The 25,788-nt window shown below is 39.0% G+C and overlaps 1 protein-coding gene across 1 annotated transcript in view; it reads left to right on the forward strand.

The window, feature by feature from the left end:
• The window catches only part of Slc35f1 (solute carrier family 35 member F1), a 350,701-nt gene extending 333,148 nt beyond the window's left edge, over nt 1-17,553 (forward strand). The window contains exon 8 of the mRNA XM_042667191.1: nt 17,329-17,553. Within this exon, the coding sequence (XP_042523125.1) occupies nt 17,329-17,553 (225 nt within the window). The remainder of the gene's footprint in view (nt 1-17,328) is intronic.
• The last annotated feature ends 8,235 nt before the right edge of the window (nt 17,554-25,788 follow it).

Genomic DNA, 25,788 nt, shown 5'->3' on the forward strand with positions numbered 1-25,788 from the left:
AACGAATAGAGTATGAATTGAACAGTAGGGTGGTAAAAGGAATATAAACTTCAGTCGGGGGAGCCCAGAGTTAAGGTGTAGTTTGTAATTACCCTTAAATGTCTAAGACCAGTTATATATGCTCTCCAAACTTCAAAATTATGAGATTTACCTTATGCAGGTTTTCACAGGATGAAATTAGATAATGATACTGTTTATCAAATACCAACAATGAAGCATTTCTTTGATTAAACCTGACTCAGGATTGGTGATCACTGTCTCATCCACTGGGGGCTATTCACTTTATTTTAAGATTTTTATAACTCAAGGTAGTGCTTCACAATTTTGTATGAGTTCTTGCTAACTTATTCCTAATTTAGAAGGCTAAATCTGTGGTCTGGCACATAAAAATTGTAGAAAGTACTGTATCAGTCCTTTTAAACTGAGTTCTTTGATTCTCCCATTTCTTGCCATAGAATTTTTTAGGGGATAACAAAAAATGCAAAACATTTAAGTTACTAAGAGAAAACACCAATCAGTTCTTTCAAGATATGTCATCATGTACTAAACATTCTTCAACAAAATAGCAGTCATCATTGAAGTTCAGGATATTCCTGTTTGAATGACATTTTCTACTTTGCACATCTGCTATTACCCTTCCAAAGCTTAATATTTCCACAGGATTTTGTAATAGTGAAAGTTGAAAGGAATTTCATGAGAACATATTATCTTTATAGTTTTCCTAAAGTAAACTTGAAAATTAGAGAAAAATGAACCCTGTTCAACTCTTCTCCTAGTTCTTTTCAAACACTCTACCTAGGCCATTAGCTTTTATGATTCTCCAAGCTAAACAGCCTGAAGCCAGGTGACTGTATTTGAAGAGCAGTCTCGAAGGAAAAGAAAAGTTTCATAAAACTTCTATTCTTATGTCATGAAAATGTGTTTACTGTCCAAATTTTTAGTAGCAAACAGATAGAGAACTTAATTATTTTTCCCAAGGCCAAAGTGCAGTGGCTTAAGCCTGTAATCCCAGCAACTTGGGAAGAGTAGATGGGAGAATCACAGTTCAAGATCAGCCAAGGGAAAAAGTTAGAAAGACTCAAACTCAGAAAACAGACCAAGCACGATGACATGTGCCTATAATTCCAGTTATGTGGGAAGTAAATAGAATGGTTGCTGTCTAATGCCAGTCCCAAGCAAAAGTACAAGAGCTTCTAAAAATAACTAAAATAACTAAAGCTAAAAAGGCTGATAGTGTGGGTCAAGTTGTAGAACACTAAAAGGCCTTGGGTTCAAACCCCAGTACTACTCATATACACACCAAAAATAAACCAAAACAATGTTCAAATAAAAACTACTCCAGCTCTCCTGGATAATGTAATTAGTGTGGATTTTATAGATTCCATCTGTGTGTTTTCATTAGAAAACACTGCATGTTTTATTTTAATTTGATTTTTATTGAAAAGGTGATGAACAGGGGGATGACAATTACATAAGTAAGGTAATGAGTACATTTGTTTTTTAAGCATTGTTACCTCATCCCTCTGCATGTTTTAGTTCATCCTTCTGCTCGACAGTTTTTATTTTTTAATCATTGCTGTGAGTTATAAAACAATCAGAAAAGTCTTAACATCGACCTCCTATGCTAACACTCCAGGATATGTCCTCCAGACCAGATGAGAGCTTCGTGGCCCACCTGACCCTCCCCATCTGCCACTAACATTACACCCCACACACGCCACTTCCTCTTTCTGTCTTGTTATTGTAAGTGATTTGGCAGGCAAAGTTTAATAACTCTGGACAAGGAATCATTGTGATAATAGATGACTACACACTAAATTTCATTTGTTGACCAACATCCAGCAAATATTTATTTGTTCTGTGTCTCCTAGGTGCTGGCCACTATTTTTGGCAAGTTACCTTTTTCATGTATAAATAAAGATGACACTAAAAAATAAATAAAAATAAATCACCAGGCAGATGAATGCAAAAGATGAGATTCTAAGCCCCTGAACCTTGACCAGAGCAGCCATGTCAAATATCTTTAATATCTTAGTGCCCATGCCAAAGAGCTTTCAGGGATGAAAAGCTTTCACTAAGAGTGGAATCTTTCATTAAGGCCTCGATCAGCATCTTGAGCCAAGCTACCCTGTTGATCCTCTGTGCAGTGAGCAATTTCAGTAATGTAACCACACTTGAAAAGCCAGGGCAGGCAGCCCAAACCTGTGACAGCTGATAAGCATTAAAGTAATACCCCTCAGCATATTTATAAAAACATCCTAATAAGCAGCCTGCTGCTATATTTTCTTTTTGTAAGACTGTCATCTTAAAAGTCTGTGAATTTTAAACTCCGAGTGCCCAAATGTAATTGTCAATGGAAATCTTAAAATTAATACTTAGCTTTGAATAGCTGTCTGCAATGCTTGCAAAAGTGTCTCTAATGAGCAGAGAATTGGGGAAAGTGGCATCACTGAAGCCCAAAGGGGTTTCCCATAAAATACTAATATGGAAGAGCAATGAATGCTTGAACCTGCCTTTTCCTTAGGCAGTAACTCAGTGCGGACAGTTCTGAGGGGGTGGTGGTGCTGAGTGAGTTGGGGGTGGGCTAGGGCATCCTATACTGGGACAAGGCTGCTTCCATTGCCATTCCGGGAACCAAGTCCCTTCCAGCTATGGCTCTGTCATCCTGTCGGTCAAGGAAGAAAAAAAATGACTGCTAAGCCAAACCAGAATTTGTGTTAAGAGTTCTGCTGAAACACAGTTATACCCGTCTCTTCACACATTATCCATGGTGGCTGCTTTTTCTGCTACTATAGCTACATTAAGTAGCCTAAAATACTTAATATCTAGTTCTTTAATAAAAAGTTTGCCAACACGTGGGCTAGGCTGTTGGAACCCTCAGCAAGACTGAGATAATATGGAGACAATTATGTCTCTCACAAACTGTCTCTAACCTTCTCCTCATTTTATTGGCCAAAATTTAGTCACATGGCCATAGCTAATTGCAAGGGAGACTGGGAAATGTAGTCATTTGTTCAAGAAGAAAAGGAAATAGGTGTAATGAACAAATAGCCACTCTCTGCCACACTAAAAGAAGTTGGGGGTAAATTGTGAAGTAGAATTACAATTCAACTCTGAATTGCACAAGTCCAGGTTCCTTTCATCCAAATCGACTCATAAATTCCACAAAGCAAAAGATCTGTCTTGAATTCACAACACCAGGACAAGGTATAGGGGGGAAATGAGGCTGGAGGTACTACAGAAGTTTCTAATGAAGAAGCCTGTGGTTGTATTGAATATAGCTAGGCATTTCCCAGGAGAATGCAGGAGTTGTGTTTATCACCAAAGTACATGGTCTGGTCCCTGCCTGCACGGTCAGACACCTCATTTTGTTAGCAGACCTGTCTGGATTCATCTCCCACGGAATAGAATATTAGTGAGCCAAGCTCAAAGAAATTTGAGTATCTTTATGCAAAGATAAAGAGCAAAGATTGGCTCAAACATTACAAGTAATGCCACTACATTAGGTATCTCTAGGGATCTCCAGAAGAGGAGGTTTTGTTCCAACACTATATTTAAATTTTTAAGAGTTTTGATCTACCGTCTTCTGTTGATGATTAATATTGTCCTTCCTTCATTTCCTGACCCTCATTGTATTATTTCTATATTGTCAATTATTTTAAGCCACTTTTTATACTACATTTACTATTCTCAGCCACTGAAATGCAGAAGACTCCTGTCTTCTGAATTCCTTATTTTGATTTGCTGATTCATTGGATAGATTTCATCACTCCTGATAGGATCAGGACTCAGGGTTATATGTATAAATATACAAGCTGAATACAGTAAGAGTGACCCACTTAGAGGGAATATTTTTCCTGTAATGGAAAAGCAAGACATACCTTCTTGTCTTGAGGAAGGGGAAGCTATATATTCAGACTCACTATAGAGAGTCTGTCAGGAGTATTTTTTGAGTCATTGCTTCCTTAACAACATGTTTGGTCTTTAGCCTCCAAAGATTAACATTCCTATATTCAAAGTTTGCAATTTGTTTTTCTCCGAATTTCAGGACTTTTTAATTTTATACTTTTGCTCTTAGAACCGAGCACATTGCCCAAGCCTTAACCAATCTTTTGAGTGACTAAATTTTATCATTAGGGAATAAATGTAAATTTTGTTACCAGCTTCGTGCCCTGTTTCATTCCTTCTGGATGTTTGAAGAACTGGGCGTTTGTATAAGCAAGAATTTCTCTAGGGAATCTCGGTAGTTAAGAATTTTATTGCTTCTTCCTTTGTATTCTTACCACTCCTATTCTGGAGAGAGAACTTTCTGTAGAAGTGAGTCCGAAGTTCTGCAGATAGGTCCTTAGATGGCTCCTTGTCTGCTATATCCCTGGGGCCTGGCACAGAGCTTGACATAGTAGATGTCCAGCAATTACCAAATCAAAGGTCGTTTTCATAAGGAACATTGCAGTTTTCTAGACTGAACATACCTACAAATTTTTACCTGAAAAACATTTCACCAGTGTATTTCTTTATGTCTCAAGTTGATGAAACCAGCAGGAAAGCAAAAAATTTAGATCTTACAATGGCAAACTTCCTTTTCTAACTGCAATGATGGATTGTATATGGAACCTTTAAGGGAAAGTGGATGTTAGAAAATCCAGTTCGATGCTCCAGTAACTGTAGGCAGTGTCTGGACTTGTGAAAGGGATATTTATAAAGAAAAATCAAACCTAATATTCAGATTTATTGTTCATAAATCATCCCTCAGTAAAATTGTTAAATGATCATTATCATATACTGTGTTTGTGTATATATACCCATATATGTCTACATAAACCAGGGGTCAGCAAAGCTTTCCTCTAAAGATTAGATTATAAATGTTTTAGGCTTTTCGGTCTCTAAAATATTTTTACAATGAATCGGCAGTGCCATAGACACTGGCAACCAGGCAGTTGCCAGATTTGGTAGTTTACTGACTCCTTAACTAGGAAAAAGTTAAGGAACTTTAGCTCTAAAAGCCCAAGACTCTAGCTATAGTCCTTGGAGCTTTTCCTTAGTCTTCAGCACTAAGACATAATCCTGGACAGTAAAACACAATGCAAAGTGTGTCATTAATAAAGTTGCTAAAAGATAGGGCTGGAGGAATGACTCAAGTGGTAGAGTGCTTGCCTAGAAAGTGCTAAGCCCTGAGTCCAAACACCAGTACCACCAAAAATCTGTTTTGTGGGAAACAGTTGTGGTGGTGTACAGCTGTGATCCCAATTGAGGTAGAAGGATTGTAATCAGAGGCCATTCCTGGACAAAACCCAAACTCTGTCTGAAAAATAACTAAAAGCAAAAAGGGCTAGAGGTCTGGCTCAAATAGTAGGGCTCCTGCGAGAATGAGGTCCTAAGGTCAAAATCAGTACTGTCAAAGAAATAACATAAAATTGCTAAAAGATGAAAGCCAAAACCATAATGTTACAAAGGGTTTTGTGCTTTAAATGTGTACGTATAATTTCAGAGCTAATTGTAATTATTGTTACTTTATTTTGGAATGAAGAGTACCTTCTCTGTGCTTGGGTTCTTGGTGTTGTAGAAGGCTGTATCTATCAGTTTCTTTGTAAGGATTTCAGTGGCCTGCACACTAGCAGAGAGATGGTTTTAGTCTAATGATTTATTTTATGTAAGGGATATGAGTAAGAACCAATGAAAACCAGTAACTCTGAACTAACATGTGAGAGGAGAGGCATATTAAAACCATATCTTACACTGAACAATAAGCTATTTGGGAAGCAAAGGAGTTATAGAGGGTATCCTAAACTCATAGAGTGCAACCTAGGAGAAGCAATGCCAGGCAGTGATGATAATCACATTCTCAAATGGACTTTTCCAGAGAAAAGAAACCATTAGACGCACAGGCAAATTTGATGGTAAGGAAGACCTTTTCCAAATTACAAGGCTGTTTTTAACTTGGTGATACCTTGCCACTCCACTCCCTTCTCCCTCAAAAACATACAGAGAAACAGATAGATAGTTGATGTACGTATTCATGGATGACAAACTTAGGAGCAACATCCAGATTTTCAGGGAAAAATGTGCTTGTAAAATAGTAGCAGAACCAAAGCTCACTTTTTAAATTGTAAGACACAGAGAAGTACAAAGGTGAATTTAAAAGGGGAGAAGACTAGCAGAGTTACTGAGTGTCTCACATTTTTATAGTATTTCAGGGATTGTAAGTGTCATACAGTACTGTGGAATTTAATAATAATGGCTTTGTAAGATTTTGTTGGAATAGCCAACAATTCTGGGCCCAGTGCTGGTACTTTTCATGATATTTTGAATTTTTAAAGTGAATGTTGAAGGGCTATTTAGAACCTGTCAGCTATTTATCAAGAACCAAATTGCTAATTTAGAAAAAAAAAACCAGCCATTAAAATCATAACATGATTTCTTCTTTGACAGCTGCCACATGATAATATTCTTTACAGATAAATTACTCATCCATTAATTTCATTTTTCTGTTTCCTGCTACAGTCAGGTACATAAAAGGAAGGAAATAAGAATTCCAATATGGTTAGAGGAAGCTCATCCTTCATTTTGTCAAGGATTTCCCCTCTCCCTCAGCTGTGATCATTTTTCTTGATGATTTCTGATGATTTCTAATTTCTATGAATTGAGAAAGAATAGCTTCCAAGTTCAATAATCCATTAAGGTTGTTCCAGTACATTCTGAAAGAGAGTTGAGTTTTTCCTCCATGAAGAAGAAACAAGGATTGCCCTTAGGAACATAGGTATATAAAATGGAAGAAGCAAAAATAATTACTGGCCAGGCATGGTGGCTCATGCCTATAACCCTAACTTCTCAGGAGTCCGAGATCTGAGGATCACAGTTCAAGGAAAGCCCCAGGCAAGAAAGTCCACAAGACTCTTATTTCCAATTAACTACCAAAAAACTGGAAATGAAGCTATGGCTGAAGTGGTAGAGTGCTAACCTTGAGAGAAAAAAGCTCAGGGACAGTTTCTAGGCCCTGAGTTCAAGCCCCAGGGCCATACATACATTCTCTCTCTCTCTCTCTCTCTCTCTCTCTCTCTCTCTCTCTCTCTCTCTCTCTCTGACTCTCTGTCTCTGTCTCTCTGTCTCTGTCTCTCTCTTTCACTTACTTCATAGTACATTTAACCAAGCCAGGAGAAGAGTGGGACGATTTAAGTTGGATCTCTGATGGACTGGTTGTTTTAAAAATGGAATGAGATAATATGAACATATTTTGGAAGAGATTGACTGTAGCTTTGATTTCTAAGTAAGATTTTCCTATCTACTTTAGTAATATTATTTGTTGTTCTGCCCTGAATGCCATTCTTTGCTTAAAACACTTCTTGGCCTACAATGTATGGAATAGGAGAATTTTATGGAACCTAACCTAGAACAACGCATAGCTGATACTCGCACTATAGAGACTAAAATCACTGCTGATGAAAGAGATTATATATAAAATAGCACAATAAGGAATCCTATACCTTATTGGTTGGACTTCCATAACTGACAATGGGTTTTATTTCTCTCTTCTTCATGTCTCAAATTTCATTCCTTCCTCCAGATTTTCTTCCACTGCTATCATCATACAACAAACCAGCACTGCTCACTTAGGCCATTGCAGTAGTCTCTTGGTCTTCTATTTCTTCCTTTCTACAGTTGATCTTTCATCAGCAGCCAAGTGATTTTTAAAATCCTTTTCTGAATACGCTTGGATACCTCTTTCTTATTGCATTTTGAATGAAATGTGCTCACCCCACTGACTTCCCAACACTGTGGTTCTCTCTGGCTCCAACAATCACTGTATCCTCTACTTAGAAAAAGGTGGGAATAATAATCATTTCCTCGTAAGCTAATAAGTTAAATAATGTGGCCAGCACCTGTGACTCACACCTGCAATCCTAACTACTCAGGAGGCTGTGTTATGAGAATTGTGGTTCAAAGACAACCAGGCACAAAAGTCCATGAGACCCTTATCACCAGTTAATCACAAAAAGCTGGAAATGGAGGTGTGACTCCAGTGGTAGAGTGCCAGCCTTGAGCAAAATTGCTAAGGGACAGCACCCAGGCTCTAAGTGTAAGATCTAGTACTTGCATGAACAAAAAGAAGTTGTATGATGAAAATTCCATCCAACTATGAAGGAGAGTCACTATTAAGCCTTAGACATCAGTGATATTAGCTGTCCTTGGGCTCTTGAACTAGCCAGGCTCTGGTTTTCTCAGGCCTTTTGCTCTTGTTTATAAATACAAGTGTTTTATTTTGAGGACTTTTTTTTGCGGGGGGGAAGGGGTCTCTCTACAATGCCCAGTGTGGCCTTGAACTCAAGGCTTTCCTGACTCAGCCTTTCAAGGGCTGAGATCACAGGATTCGGCTACCAAACCCAGCTGTTTTTTTAATTAAGATTAAATTTAGCCTGTTGGCACACACCTGCTTTCCCAGACTAATGCAGGTTGAAGCAGAAGGATGGCCAATTTCAAGGCAGCCCAGTACCACATAGATAGACCCTGTCTCAAAAATTGAAAAGAATTCAATGAATAATATTTAAAATGTCAAAAGTGTGGCTAAGCCAGGCACTGTTGGCTCATGCCTGTCATCCTAGCTACTCAAAGGCTGACATCTGAGGATTGAAGCTAGCCCAGGGCCTTTATTCTTGATGTATCTCAGCCGGGATGCTCTTTTGCCACAGTCTCCCATGGCCGATCATGTCTCAGAGAAGACTTCCCTTGTCTAGATAAGCAGCTTTTACTCAATTTTTTTCACATTAGCCTGTCACATGTTACCTTGACAGAATTCCCAAAGACTATATCATTGATTAGTTACTTAGACTTTATTGTTAGTCTGTTTCTTACAACATACTGTAAACTAGAGTTCTGTTCACTTTATCACCACATCCCCACATTGTACATTGTAGGAACTCAATAGTATTTACCAAATGAATGGGTAGACAAACACTACTCTGTCTCCTGAGGACAGCATGCTTCCCTTTGGAGCTACACCTTTTGCCAGTGGATCACCAGACTGCCTAGAAGAGCAGCATTTCCATTTCCATCTCCTGATTCCACCATAATGACACAGGTGGTTCATTTTATCACTTGTACAAAACTAAGTATCCTTCACTGGTTTTAACATTTGATATCCAAAATGACCGCAGCTCAGTGTGCAGCTTTTTGTTTAGCTGAGGGAAATGGATGTGTTATCCTGAAAGACTCCAAAGGGAGTGAAGGCCACTGCTCTGTGTGCCCCCTACAAACATGCAATCCCTTCTTATTGTCACTATGCAGTGACAGTAAGAATAATGTACCACAAGGGAACATAAATGAGACGCTGAGTATCCTTGGTTGTAACAGCCTGTAATGAGACACTCCCACAAAGTAAGCCCTTCTGATCTACTTTTGGCTTGCTTATTATCATCTTTTTTGCTTACTGTACTATATGAAATAGAAATACGCATGAATGAGGGATTTTAACCAATTCATTAAACCAAGTGAGAATATCTGCTTGTCAAATAAGAGACAATGGCAAAAATCCATTTTTAGCTATCTATTGCTCCACTCACGTGTGAAATCACCCACATGGGAAGACATTTGCATATAAAAGAACCTTTATTGGCCTTAGATGGGATTGGCTAGGCAGATTATAATGCCAAAACGAACTGCTTTTGCAAACCAAACAGAAGGCTCCTAAACAACACTGGGGTTATGCTCAGGGTAGAGGCTTGTCCTAGGAGACAGTATGGATAGAGCGAGTGTCATGCCCACATTCACTATTTTTCATGGAATTACTTAGAAGAAAGAAAGAGCTAGAAAGAAAAAAAAGAGGGAAAGGAAAGGAAGGAAAAAAGGAAGGAAGGAAGGAAGGAAGGGAAGGGAAAAAAAGAAAGAGAAAAAATAAGGAGTAGGATAATAATTGGGGAGTTGGAAGGTATTTGAAAAGCCTGACTTCCTCTCTGCAAGTAATTTATTTCCAATGTCCATACCCCACAAGTCAAACTTTTTTATATTTTTAATGCACTTAATATAAATGCTCTTGTTAGTTTATAGTGTAGAGCTAAAGTTAGGCAGTCCAGCATGACATTGTTTGTGTTGGTGTTTCTGTGGAGCCAGCTCTGTCTAGTTTCCTTGGCTGAATAGCAATTGGCACTGACCCAGAGGCAGTAGATCGGACCCAGGCAGAATCTTTCGTCCCAAGATCCTAACTAGGCCACAGTTTGCACTATGCTTAGCACTAACCCACAGCCTCTCATGGCTCTGCGCTCAGCAATTGCACTTCAGGGCTCAAGACATGATCCACAGCTCTCTGAGACGCACAGAGCTGCTGAGAGATGGATTGTCATTGTTGAATCATCATCTCCATCCTACCCCAGGACACACACAGACTGACTACATCCCTTCCAAGACTTGTCAAAGGATCCACCCTTCAGTCTATATCATGTGAGAACTCAATAGACCAAGAGCTCCCCTTTGAGTTATTCTTCACTAGAGCAGTGTGCACACCTAAGTAGTGCGCTACTCTTTTAATTGGCATTTTATTTTGTCACAGATGGGCCTTTACTTGAGTACACAAGATCTTCATACTAGTAATCTGCCTCCATTTTAAGGAGAATTGGGCTTATTTATGTTTTCTTTAAAAAAAAAAATCTGTAAGCCACTACTAGATCTTCCGGTAAACTCATATTTTTGTTGTTGTTGTTGTTGTTTAATATATGTTCATTTTGTATCACATAGCAGGCCAAACAAGTGATTCTTTGCTTTATATTGCAAAGAATATTCAGGACATTTTGAATTAAAAAGGCTACTTTTTATTCCAGCCATAATTGATTGTTATAATTACAAGGTCAATTTCTTTTTATGGAAATTCTCTCCAGCAGCTCTTGAACCTATAGTTTCCAGTCTCTGTTGCATAACCTTGAAAATGACCTGTCACAGCCATGGGTAAGTCTCCTTACCCATGCATTGATTTCTGAAGCACTCAGTGAGTGTGTAGATTCCCAGACTTCACCCTCACAGATGTTTTCTGCCAGGGTTAAAAATAAGAGGATTCGATTATATTGGGTTCTTCTTAGAAACTGCGTAATAACTAGACAGGAAATTTTTATCATGGCCACATTTCCATTAAGTACATAAGATACTTCAGCATCAAAAGCCATGTCTAAGAGCTCATAGAAATATACTTGATTATATTTCTGTGCAGCCTCCTTATGCAGTTCCAGGAAGCATTTCAACTTGTTACCATCCTCGTGTTTCCAAATGGAAACAGCAGGCTCAGATCAAATGGAGCCACCAAAGGAAATGTGTCTTTTGAACTTGGACAATAGCATCATCCTTGAACTATGATGTGGGATAGTTGGTATTTCCTTACTGCGCTCATCAGGAGAGAACCTGGTTGTGGGGGGGGGGAAGGGGAGGCTGTAAAGTATTACCCTTCCCTGATCTGCAGTACATGAAAAGCCAACAAAGGTGATGTTCAGTGAGGCTTCTTTCAGAAAAAAGTGTGAGCTAGGGTTGTAGCTCAGTGGTAAAGAGCTTGCTTAGCACGCATAAGGCCCTAGGTATTTCCAGTCACACACACACACACACACACACACACACACACACACACACACACACACACACACACACACACACACACACACACACACACACACACACACACACACACACACACACACACACACACACCAAAACCCAAGAAAACAAGTATTCAAATATTCAATTTTGGAGTTTAAGTTCAGAAGGCAGAAAACAAGTATTCAAATATTCAATTTTGGAGTTTAAGTTCAGAAGGCAGATCATTGTTTGGCATCAGGGCATGCAAGTATGCAGGTGTGTGAGTGTGTGTGTGTGTGTGTGTGTGTGTGTGTGTGTGTGTATGTGTGTGTGTGTGTGTGTGTCTGTATCTATGTGTCTTGTACACTGGCTAAATTTAGACAAAACATGTTTATTTTGTGTATCCGGTTTGGCAGTCTTGTTACCTCTTAACTATTGAGAAGTTTTTTTATATCCTTCTTTTTTCCTTGATAGTTTATTTCTGAGCTTCCTTGACTCTCCCAGGAACATCTGGATTTCTCTCTCTTTTTTTTTTTTTAATGGTCCTGGGGCTTGAACTCAGGGCCTGGGCCCTGTCCCTCAGCATTTTTGCTCAAAGCGAGCACTCTACCACTTTGAGCCTCAGAGCCACTTCTGGTTTTCTGGGTAGTTTTTTGGAGATAAGAATCTTACAGACTTGGGCTGGCTTTGAACTGCGATCCTCAGATCTCAGTCTCCTGAATAGCTAGGCTTGTAGGCATGAGCATTCCCTCCCCCTCTTTTTTTTTAATAATTCAAGGAGCTTGATCGCAAGTCTCCCTGTAACCACCCCTTGTTCCCAAGAAAACTCACTAGCTAGCCTTTTTTAGTCCTTTTTGCCTCTCTTGAGTAACATAGATTCTTTTCATTCCATAGAATGTTTTTGCTATAATAACTCATACATATCTTTGAGAAATTTTTATTACCACCAAATCAACAATTAGTCCTCATGATTAATCAGTATAAACAGGTATCTAGTAAAAATTATCCAAGTCTAACATCAGGAATCGTACTATGCAGAAGCATATACTCTAAAGGTTCTATTTTAAGGTACAATTCCCAGGAAAGAAACAAGTCCTCTGTAACAAATGCCTAGTGGGTAGATTCAGTAACAGAGAGCTTAAATAAAGATCTCTTGTTCACTCATTTGAACTCCTCAGGGATTGCATACATCCTCCTTGGCTAACCTCTGCTGTCTTGCAAGAACAAAGCTGCCCTTGAAAAACTGTCCTCTTCATACAGAGTGTAGTTGATATATTTATAATGTGCTTTGAAATGACTTCCAAATTATATGATCTTTCTACTTGTCTAGGTTTAAGTCCATAAAGTCATGAGTTTATTAAAATTCAACTAAGATGTTTAATGCCAAAAAATAAAATGAAAATGTTGTCTGTCCTTATTGACATATTGAATGCCACAGTAGCTACATAGCTATCATGCTGATATATCATCTAAGAGTTGAGCTTAACCCCTCATTGAAAGTTAAAGAGTTTTGGTAATGGCTTTTGAAGACACCCTGCTCTATATAGAAGAGCTTGCATCCCTGTCAACTTGTGTGTGTGTGTGTGTGTGTGTGTGTGTGTGTGTGTGTGTGTGTGTTGGTCCTCAAACTTGGACTCACGGCCTAGGTGCTGTTGCTGGTCTTGTTTTACTCAAGGATGGCACTCAACCAGTTGAACCACAAGTCTACATCTGGCTTTTTTTTGTAGTTGTTAGTTTTAATGGAGATAAGAGTCTCACAGACTTTGCTGCCCAGGCTGGCTTCAAACCACGATCCTTAGATCTCAATCTCCTGAGTATCAGCTAGGATTTCAAATGAGCCACCAGCACCCAACTCAGTCATTGTTTTTTTAAAGCAACACATAAGATTTCTCATCTTGTGAGTGCCTCCCAATCCTTTTTCACAGACTCCTGGAGACAGGAAATGTTAGCAGCAAGACAAACTGTGTCTCCCGAGTGGTAGTGTTAATACAAGGCACAACTTTTCTGAGCTTTTCCAAGCCACAGGGCAGATAAAATGCAGGTTATTGCAGCAAAGAACAAAGAACATATTCTGAAGGCTTGACTATGGTTGACTATGGGACTGTAACAGCTCAGTTGTCAGCTGACAACAGCTCAGACCGAAATCTTGCTCTGTAGTGCATTTAACAAGCCTCTGTCTGAAACTTACCTTCTCTGACACACGGAGAGCACTTTCAGTCCTCACTAAGTATTCTAGAGAAGTTCCTCTCTTTGCTTGGGAAAAGAGAAGTAAGTATTTCTCTACAATGAATAAGTTAAGCAGCTTTGACTGCATACAAGTCTGGTTGGATTGATTGGTTTTTAAAACAGGTGCCGCCACAAGGTAAGTGTAACCTCCAGAATTGGGTATTGTTCTATTAGATAATCCTGATTAAATTTATTTTTTCTATTAAGCTAAAAGGAGGAAATGAAACATTTTCTTGCTTTTAAAAATAAATCAAACCTTTCTGTCACCCTGTATAACATTCAATATTTATCTTGATGAATCCTAATGCCTGCCAGACTGCTCCATTTCAGGGAGACTGAAAACTTTCTCCACCATTTATTAATAAAGCGTTTTGAGTGACATCCAAGATGCTTCTGTTATATAAAATCCCACACGCTATATATCTTTTGATCAACCTTAGTGTAAATTCTGTGTGAATTAAATAGAAACAAATTGGAAACACACTGTACATCATCATTCTGAACCCATGTTCAAAGAAAGCACTTTGGAATGGATTTATCATTCCATCTTAGGGTTCCATATCCAAAAAATGTACTGATCCTCTTTTTTTTTTTTTTCAGTCATGGGGCTTGAACTCTATGCCTGGGCACTGTCCCTGAGCTCTTCAGCTCAAAGCAAGTATTCTACCACTTGAGCCACAGTGCCACTTCCTGTTTTCTGGTGGTTAATTGGAGATAAAAATCTCATGGACTTTTCTGGCTTTGAACTGCAGTCCGCAGATGTCTGCCTCCTGAGTAGCTAGGATTTTAGGTGTGAGCCACCAGTGCCCAGCAAGTATTGATCCTTTTAAGTGTACAAAAGTAATAATAACAATGAAACTGATATCAATGTTTACTACAAATGGAATATAAGTACCTTACAGTGTAATCTCTTTATATTGCTTATAATCACATGAACTAGAGCTAGAAAGCAGTAGAGCTAGGATTTGAGTGCAGTGCAGTGGTTAGAAGGTAGTGGCAACGGCAAAGGCTCCATTCTTTTTAAAAATTATATTGTTACTATTAAGTATTTGTATAAAAGGTTTAAAACTTTATAAGGCAGCTTATGAGTGCAATGGTTTTTTGACAATGTAATCCCTTTTATCATTTTCTCCCATCTCATCCCTTCTGTCCTTACTCACAAGTTACATAGTGTACCTCAAATACAATGACTACATTCGTTCACCCTTCCTCCCTCCATTCCTGTGCTCCCCTTTGCCCACCCCCCCAAAAAGTCGTATTTCCGTTTCCTGGTATTGTTTTTGATAAACAGTGCATTAATTCTTCAGAGGAGTGATGTCTTTGGATACCCTCCTTTGGTCAATTTGTTTGGGTATAAATGCATTAGGCCCTATATATGTTATCATGCCTAGTTGTAGTTAAGATCTAGCTTACACATATGATAGAAAACATGTGCCTGGTTTCACTCAACATGATTTGTTCTAGGTCCATCTATTTCCCTGAAACTGATGTAATATTGTTCTTTCTAATAGATGAGTAAAATTCCATTGTGTATATGTGAAACATTTTCTTGATCCACTCATCTGTGGTAGGGCAACTGGGCTGTTTCCATAAGTTGGCTATTGTGCATAGCCAACAATAGCAATGAGCATGGATGTGTGAGTATCCTTACCGTATCTTGACTTGTAATACTCTAGATAGATGCTCAGTAGTAGTGTGGCTGGCCCCATTCTTCATCTCCTTCCCTCCATCTGCAGCAAGATAGGTACTCTCACACCTAAAACCATGTGAGGCTTTTCTTCTGAGACTGAAGACACCTGACTGGAGTCACAAGAGAGAATGTCATGGTAATATTGGAACAAAATCATCGCATGCACTAAAATGTCAGCTAAAAGATGACACTCTGGAGTATAGAATTTCAAGAAGCAAATATGAGGTTAAATATCTTTCATAAAGTTGTAATTTATAATCCTAACTGTCTTCCTTCCCTCCCATTTTATTTTATGAACTCAGGTATCAAAGAACAAGGCACAATAATTTTCATTGGAAAAGGTGAATCAATTATTTCAAGCTAATTAAGTGAACATGTTACAAGCTGTGTAGAACATAAAGCCATCTGAGGAAGTATTATCATATGGTTTAATGTGAAAAGTACAGGAATGGGGTGATGGGGGAGGAGTATTCTAGAAAGAAAATCTGAAAATCACCTTTAGTCTTAACCACCTTGATGCTTCAGAAAGAATAAGGAGAGGAAATACACAATGACGGAGACTTTTAGCCACAGGGACACCTTTGCTCTGTGTCATTTTTTGAGACTGCCTTTCCTGTTATCCAGCCACAAATTATAGGCATCTTCTTCCAATTTTTATTATAGCATCACAACTTACTTTATAGTATCTCTGGGGTTACCTGTTCTCCTTTTTTTCCAGCTTTTCTTGATTTTTTTGTCTTCTTATCAGTTGTTATTCCATAGGATAAACATAAAAAATAGGAAAATAAAATTGATCTCTTATTTCCTACAGATGTTAGGATGTAACCAAGCCTGGTAAGTTGCTATTGGCTGAAAGGAGATTTGGGACACCATTAGTACATCGTATTGTTTCTATTTGTACTTCTGTTTTTCCATTAAGACTATTAAATGTTGGATGGTAGGGACCAACTGCATTTTTTTCATTTCTCTTTCCCAAGTACATAGCTCAGTGCTTGATACAGAAAAGACCTGTGCAAAACTGCTGAAGGTAGTGAATGAATGAATGAATGAATGAGTGAAACAAGAGAAAGAGCAGCATTCATCTCTTTCTCTTACCCTCTCCTGATAACTACTCAGGTAGCTACTTCCAGGGCAGCCACTCAAGAAGCCCAGAATGCTGTAACTTTTCAAAGATGTATGGAAATTCTTGGAACTGGTATAAACCAGTACCCAGCCATTCCCAACACACACACACACACACACACACACACACACACACACACAGTGAGCTGTCAGGCAAGTAGTTTAGGTAGCAGAATTCTATAAGGAAAGCCATGTTTGGTTCGCATTTTAATGAGTGAGGAAGGAATGAAATATTGTATTATTTATTTCTATCCAAGGATAATCTAATCTTGGAAAGATGGCTACCGGGGTTAACACCAGTTTCCCCTTAGAAAAATGAATAGTGTCTGCACTGGGGTTAAGGTAAAATGATCATGTCCTGCTGTAGTTGTCAGCAAGAGGTTCATTGTTTATGGCTTCATTACTACCTTAAATCGAATATCTATATTTCCCCTTTGGTTTAATGAGGCCACATGGTTGGGGGATTTTTTCTTTAACTCAACTTATTTTAATTTGTGTTTAACTAGCCCTCCTAACCTATTAGGTACTCAGATGGGCAAGTTAGAGACAATTAGCTAAGTGTTTCTCTTGTTACGCATACCTCAAGATAAGGATAATCAATAAGACTGAAGCATTTACGGAAGAGAAATTCAGTGTCCGTCAAGCATATTAGCCACCTGATCAAGCTGTGTTTCAGAAGCAAGCGGCTCTTCCTGCCTGCCTTGGCCTCGTTACTGCTCAGTCACTTTGCTGTTGTGTTTTCTTAGTTTTCAGGACTTTATCTCCTGTCTTTCTTCACCATCCTCATCGGACTGGTGCTCTACTCCTCCACCTCCACGTACATAGCCCAGGACCCCAGAGTGTACAAGCAATTCCGCAATCCTTCGGGACCTGTTGTGGACTTACCAACCACAGCTCAGGTGGAGCCTTCAGTCACCTACACCAGCCTGGGCCAGGAGACCGAAGAGGAACCCCATGTACGTGTGGCCTAGGATGAATCCTGCCCTGCCCACTGAGGATAACTCAGGGGCCCTATGTTTGCCCATCATCTCTGTATTGTACATAGAGAAAGGTATTTACTAGGTGCAGTTTACACAGGTGGACTGCAAGGTAGCAGATGCTCTGAAAGTTCGTAAAAGGAACAAAGTAAAGCTCACTGGAGACACAGGCTGCGATCCACCTGAGCACGAGGGATGCCTAGCTGGTGAGCACGAACCCCTACTCCGTATCAGTTACTGTGAACATTTTTGAATCAAAAGCAAGTATTCCTGTTATTATGATTTATATTATTATTGCTACTGTTATTAAACTTTCAGGAGGAGGTTTTGTACTCCTGGTAGGAACTATTGCCAGATCCACACATAGTTACCATCAATCCCACTTTTTTTTATGGCAAATCACTTTTTAAGAATCACAGGGGTTTTTCGTTTGTTTTTGTTTTTGTTTTTTGGGGGGGTGCAGACTATGTGAGTGATGCATGCCACAGGAGCTCCACCCCTGAGACGTGTCCTCGTCCTAGGGACCCGGTGTGTAATGGTTTCCTCTGTTAGATGTGTGACTGCCTGCTCAATAAGTATCTTGTGCTGTGACCCGTGTGGGAGGGGCAACTGACCATATAATTCTCTATTCTAGGAATAGATGTAAGACAAACATTTTAGTCTTTTTTATATTTCAATCTCTAACTACTCTAGGCCATTACCTTTCTGTTGTGCCACGTGACTGCTAATCAAGTCCCTGTAATTACAGGATAAGGACTGTTCTACTTCTGTGGCTTATGGGAAACCTCAGAAATAACATCATTTGCATTTATGGTTATGTATCTTTTTAAATTTTTATGGCCTTCCCTCTAGCGCCTCTTCAAAGCACCCCCCTCCCTTGATTTTCTTACTGGTAATATATAAATTAATCCAGGCACTGGAAAAATCTTTCTTCTCTGTCATGTTAATTATATGACATCTAAAATACAAAACCAAACCCATCAGCATAGAACTTGTCTTTACTGTGAACTATCATTGTTTTTGCCACCTCCTCAAGTCAAGGTGCCAGTGTAGTCTCTCATAATAGTTCAGATGTCCTGGTCACTTTGTAGTGGTTAAAAAAAAAAAAAGCCACCACTGGAAATCTGGTATTTGGGTCATTTTTAATAGCCACTCAATTGTAGAATATATTAGCATAACATTCATGATCTGATCCATTGCCCTTCCCTTCCCCACCCCCAAAAACCCACCAAAACAGAAAATTAAGACCTTTGTAATATAGAGTAGATTCTATGTGCCAGTCTATGAAGTGCTTCTTCAGTTTGGCTGACTTCAATAACGGTTATGCAGTTTGGGGCAGTTCTGTTTTGTATGCCTTAAACAGGTAAGTGAAGCAAAACACAAGCAGGGTATAAAATAGAGGAAAAACCACAGAGCAGGACTTGTACAAGGCCTAAAGATGGTAGGCTAAGGAATCCCATGCTGTCTGCTAGCACGAGTGGATTTTTTGTAGGCCTTCTAACATGGAATGAGCAGTCCTGCCCTAGAAAAAGAAAAACTATCTTCTCTGATATGAAGATTTCACAGTCAATTCAGCTTCCTTTAAAACATGTTTTGTTTTATGTGTGGAGGAACAGTCAATGCCAAAACGATACCACATCAAAATAAACTTGCCAAACATCTGCTCTCTGCTACCTTTTAAACCAATCAAATACCTTTCTCTGAATATTTTGTCCATTCAGACCCGAAGACCTTTAAAGACTGTGGTTTTATTTTTGTGTTTACATTCCTTTGGTTTGCATAATTTGCTTGATTTATTACACTTCTAGTATTTATTTTAAGGCAAATGGGTTTTTTGTCTTTTTGACTCATTTTTATGACACTAATTTGAAGACACTTATGAGAAACAAGTGGCTGAAACTATTTCTAAGTCTACTCAGTGGGCTGGGATTTTTTTTAAATTAAACTTTCCAAAAAGTTTGCAATCAACTGATGGCAATCTATCTTATAGAAATCAACTGATGGAATCTATCTTATAGGACATTTTACTTGACTCCATTGTATGGAAAGGAAGTGTGAATGTCAAAGGTACTCACTGTGAAAAGCTTCATCTTCCAGTATCTGTGTGATCAGACTGTCATGTCACTGAGTTATCTAGCTGTGTTGCTTCATCTCCATGTAAAAAGACTGGAAATCTTGATGGTTCGAGGTCAGGCATTCCAGATTCACCCTTCAGTGGGGGAAGAAAGTAGTAAAGGACAGTTTCTTCTTCTGAGGAAAAACATTGGTCCTTTGGGATTGGGGTGGAAAATGGAAACAGGGCAATGTTAACTCTTGTCTTTTAGTTGCTGAGATTTCATAACCTCAGTAGACACCAGCAAGATTTTCAACTTTTCAAGCCACCACTCTCTTCAACCAGTGAGACCCTAGCAATTGGGATTCCATTTGATGAAGAGCAAATCACAGCTCTTCCTAAACCCTGCTAGAGATAAATGGTGGTTCTCCCTTCCTCCATGGAAAGCTGCACTGGGGACAGGGCTTGCCTTGGTCATACCTTCCCACAGCTTCTAACCTTGAAACACACATCCAGGTAGACCAAGCAATGGAAAAATTGGCACCACTGTGTCCCATGAAAATGTTTAAATGTTTAGTTTAGATATTGCTAACTTGTGCTATTAACCTTTGGAAAAGCGTGTAGTATTGTTTGTTTGGGGGGGGTTATTTTTTATTTGTAACCACTTAGTAGTCCCCGGCTAGCTACCAGTACAGATTTTACCCCATGGGTAGGATTCTATTGTTAAGCCACATAACAAAGCACACTAATCCTGCTACCACAAATGGAAAATATGAACCAAAAAGGAAATTGACACCAGTAAGTTGAGCAAACTGTCCATTTTTTTTTTTTTTGATATTTGCATGCTCCCCTATGGACTGGCTGTGGCAATGTAATGCCTGTACAATGTTTTCAAATAAAAAATAAATGCTTTATGAAAGCACTGAGTTCTTGGTTTTCTTGTGTGTTTGTCTGCACTATGACAACCATGGAAGCAGTTCCCTTAGGATGCTAGAAATAGCAACAAAAGCAAATAGCTGGGTACGTGTCAAAACAAAAACCAGAGAGAAAATATTTCCAAATTAGGAAGGGCACAGCCAATCTCAGAATTATAGTTTTGAAAAGCCAAATTAAACACATTTGTAATTAGCAAGATTAATTATTGATTAGGGTACTGAAGAAAGCTCTGGAGCTACAACCACGTCCACTCATGTAGATCATATAAATTTACCCCTGAGAAACAACTTCTCATAATGAAGAAAGCTTTTTTGTTTCCTGCCCTTGATATGCCAGAAGACCTAAGGATGAAGCTTCTTCCAGAGCCAGACATTTGTTTAGCAGATGATGTCCATATTTCTGTTCAGAAACTATAGAGAATCTTTAAAAAAAATCCCCACTACAACTGATTTCACCCTGTACACTCACGCCATTTATGTGTGTTTGTCATTTGTGTTCACAAGATGACCTCTAAAATTAAATGAGCCAGGATGACTGTGTCTGATTTATGCTTTTAAAATACTTTTTAAAAGATAACAACCATTATTTCAGGAAAAAGGATCAGTCTTATATCCTTATAAAATATTGCATAAAATACCCAAGTTGAAACTCATCATGACCTGTTTTGGTAGTTAAAACAACATGTACTTAACATAAATAATTTGCTTGAAAAAATATGAGTCACAATGTCAGAAGTTTTCCTTGTGAAAATTCTAATTTGATTTGGTAAGCTCTTTGATCAAGGATGAAAGCAATTTGAACTTCAGCCCAGCCTGTGTCCAAATACCCATTATTTCCAAATGATCGGGGGTCCAATTAACATGAACAATAAATGTATATGTCATGTCCCATCTATTTCCTTCAGTGAATTCTAATTTTCTTAAGAGAAAGAACGAGGTTTCCAAAATACTTGAAAACACTTGCAATAAAAAAAAGATAGGAGGAAGTGGCGCTGTGACTCAAACAGTGGAGCACTCGCCTGCCTTGAGCTGAAGAGCTCAGGGACAGCGCCCAAGCCCAGAGTTCAAGCCCCACTGCCGACCAAAACACACACACACACACACACACACACAGAAAGGAGCACCTGAAGTTCATGAAAATCAAAATTAAGGAAAACAGAAAAACATCTAAAACTCCAGGGCAATAGCTTATTGTATTGTCTAGATGTCCCACAAGAAAACCAAAAGTGAGAAATAACAAAAGCTGAAATCAGATTCAGATCATGTAGTTTCAATGCCCAGCAAAACACAAGGGCTCTTGAATATCTTCTTTTAATAGAATCTGTCGTCTAAACTACAACTATAAATTACTTGGTAAGAAATTCTGATATAAAATATTCCCTTGTTTTTCTTTTACTATTCTTGAGGACTTTTATTCTATAGACATCCTGTTCTTGGAAAGGAAGAAATGGCCATGTCCTCTTCTATGGCATGTTCTAAAATCAGTATGAGCCTTCAGGTTCAGGACTGTGGTAGGAAACAACAAAGTTTTTTTCTTACTTGTAAATAGTATTTTTGCATTTGTAATATACCCTCTTAATTATATGCACGCTTTCCTTTCTTTTTTTCCTTCCATCTTTCTTGTTTCAATAAGAACAGAGAGCACACTGTGGGCCACCTATGCAGGGTCTCTGCCCCTCATTATCTATGCTGTCAAAAATCTTTAATTAAAAGAATTATAATACAGCTGGAAAGCCCTGCCTCCTCCAGACGGCCTTCATCAGTGTCTGAAACAACAAGCCATTGTGCATCATTTTTCGGTCAGCAAGACAAGTCACCTCCAAACAGTAATGTGGACTGATTCACAAGGAAAACTATCAGAAGGGAAGAGGTCTCTGGGAACAGGCTGTAAAATTAGGGCCTTCTGTTTGGTTGGACAAAGGGCTGGTGTGGATAAGATAAAAATCTGGGGAAAAAAAAACATGAAAATGAGCTTGTTCATCAAACCTCAGCCTTAGAGCTGGGATCAATCCCACAATACTAGAAGGGTCATATCAGAATAGAAGAAGGTAAATGTTACTCTACACAACAGAGAGTAATCTTCCTGAAACTAATTGTCCCAAACAGATGGCACAAGCTTTAAAAAAAATGTGTTAGATCATGCAATAGTTTAGAGAGCTACTGTAAGGTATTAAGTAGACTGAACATGCAACCCATTATCCAGTGCGTTAACACTTTCAAATTGAAAGCAGGAGCAACCAGTTTGAGTCCCACTGCTCACTCTTCTCAGTGGCCTTTATTATGTCTTTGTTACATAAACTCTTTACAACTGTAAAAAAAATTAAAACGTGAAAGCAAGCACACTCAACACATCTCAACTCAGATCATCCCATGTGGGCCCTGACATTTAATTAGCCCAACTCTAAGAGATGAACTATTGAATGGCAGCTGGCCTCACAATGGATAACTATGTCTTTCTGCCACTAGGTGTCATTGTCTTGAGGTAAAACAGTAGGGCAAAGCTATTCACCTGCCCTCTATTACTAGGCCATTCTCATATCTAGCCTTAGCTTCCATCTTACTGTTCACACCTCTCTCTCCAAATTATCTGTGGTTTGGGGTTGTGGGGAAGAGAAAATTGTTCCAGTGGCAATCTCAAAAATCATCACTACTGGTTCATTACTAAATATGCAAAAAAAGTAAAAACATTCATAAAAAAGCATGTGAGCCAAACACAGGCAGTTTTGCTGGAATTATTCACAAGAAAATCACAACACACTCATACATTTTAAGAACCACTGGGAGAAGAATAAATGCATGCATGAATAAATGCATATTCCTTCCTCAAGGGAAAAAAGATCCCTAGGACTGAAGAGCAGATACCATATGGCAGTGGATCAAAACCATTTGTCACTTGATATTTTCCTGGTAATGCCCACAAATACTATTTCCAGGATTTGGGGCTAACATTAAATCATAAGGTGATAGCAGCTATTCTTTTTACCTTTCTTGGCAAGAATTTTTTACACAGTATTTGAAGTCTCTTGATAGAGGCTAAGTAATAGTAATAATTTTAGTTTCACTGATGGTTGACCATTTTCCAAATGCACAGCAATTTAAAAAAAATCTACGTGATCTTTAAAGGTGAATACTGTTCTAAATGAAATGACTAGAGAGAGGAAATGGGCTAATCACTGGAATAATCAAAACAGTCTCATTATGGGACTCTGTGAGCTTTTGTTTGAATTCTCTAATATGGGATTTGGCATTAAGTAGGATTTTACAAGTTAAATAGGTCACACATGCATACAGATGGCTGAGTGACTAACATAACTGCTTTATGTTCCTAAGTTTTCGCCTATCGAGCTGTGTTTAATTAAGAGGAAAATTGTCAAGGCCAGAAGACAACTTAGTGTGGGGAATGCAAAGACTGAGAACATTCCTTTGCACTCAAGTTTTAATCATGACTCCAAGACAAAAGTAAAGTTCATTTTCACTTTAGTTACAAGCTTGGATGCACAGTTTTAAAACCATAAGAAACACTAGAGCTTATTTTGTTGAAAATACAGTTGTTTCTTGGCTTCTGAGTCATGTGAAGGCCTGAGATGGTTTAATTTAAAGGAGAGATTTTTTTCAGCCTAGAAATGAAATAGCCTTAGTCACCAATGGCAAATTCTATGGATAATGCAGCAGTGCACAATTTCTCCATTAGAGAGACCATCCTGTGATCGCTAGAAACCAGTATTCGTGAGCTACAAGCAGATCCTTCCATTAAGAGGTCAGAGCCACTTCTTAGGAAGCTGGATAATGGGTCCTCTGGAAGATCCCTATTACCAATCAAGTCCTGCACACAGTCTCAAAGAAAAGGCACATCGTGTATGCCAACGTTAGCTGCCTTGTCCTCTTGACTAAACCCTTCTGGGAAAGTGTACAGATGGGAGCTTTTCTCTCTGTGACTTTCTCTGCCCAAAGGTGCAGGAAGGGACTTTGGAACTGTCTTTACCCATGAGACTCCCAAGGCAGATATGCTCCAAGAGAGCAAGAGTAAAAATGAAACTGTCCAAGGCAGGATTGGAAGCCTATTCTTTTCACACTTCCAGGCGTGAACCAGCGATCACCTCATTCACCAATGATCTCTGTTATTTATGATCTATTCATCCTGAGGCTGCCCAGCTTGGAAAGCAAGTTGACTGCCATGATAAAGGCTAACCTTGCCTTCAAGGTGAAGACCTTATTTTCTTTCTTTTTTTTTTTTTTTGTCGGTCGTGGGGCTTGAACTCTGGGCCTGAGTGCTGTCCCTCAGCTCTTCACCTCAAGGCGAGCGCTCTACCACTTGAGCTACAGTGCCACTTCCGGTTTTCTGGTGGTTTTTATTGGAGATAGGAGTCTCACGGTCTTTCCTGCCCCGGCTGGCTTTGAACTGCGATCCTCATATCTCAGCCTCCTGAGTAGCTAGGATTACAGGCATGAGCCACCAGCGCCCGGCTCCTTATTTTCTTTCTAAGTATTGGAGCAATCCAGACCAATCAGTCCTGCAGTTTCTATGATGGAAGGCTGGAAAAAAATAAGAAACTTTGAGCCAGAGGTCAAGATCATTGGTGCTTCAAAATTTCAAAACTCCAAAGCTGCTTCTGGCTTGTCTGGAGGATGACATGATGCTCTTCAAGTTGGCATCTCAGTCTCTTGAGACCCATCAACTCCTGCTTCTGCAGTAGAGCATTGTTGGTTTGTTTTTCTTTTTTGAATTTTCTTATACTACTGAGGCTAGGACTCAGGGCTTCACACTTGCACTCTACCACTTGAGCTATATTCTTACTCATTTTGCTTTTACTTTTTGCTTGCTTATTTGTTTTTTCAGATAGGAGCTTGTGCTTTTACCCAGGCTGGTCTCAGAATGGATCCTCCTACTGTCACCTCCTGAGTAGCTGGGATTAAAAGTATACTTCACCATTCCTGGCTTGCTTTTGAGACAGGATTTCACTAACATTTTCCTCAGCTGTTCTCAAATTATAGTGTTATTATCTCTACCATGGGAGCAGCTGGGGTTACAGTTATGCACCATCATGCTCAGCCTGATATTTTGTTTTACTGTAAAATTGCAATAGCGTCTACTTAGCGGATCTTTGTGTTATTTCTGTCTCCCCCTGCCATGTCTGGCACATCTTCACAGCAGTACTCCACATTTGTTTTCACCATTATCTTCTTAGCGTGGCCTTTCTACATCGCTAGTTCATTGCTGATGACCGATTCTTTGAGCATTTC

Source organism: Dipodomys spectabilis, unplaced genomic scaffold (genome assembly GCF_019054845.1).
Source record: "Dipodomys spectabilis isolate Male_0828 unplaced genomic scaffold, ASM1905484v1 ptg000001l, whole genome shotgun sequence".
In the NCBI taxonomy this organism is placed as follows: domain Eukaryota; kingdom Metazoa; phylum Chordata; class Mammalia; order Rodentia; family Heteromyidae; genus Dipodomys; species Dipodomys spectabilis.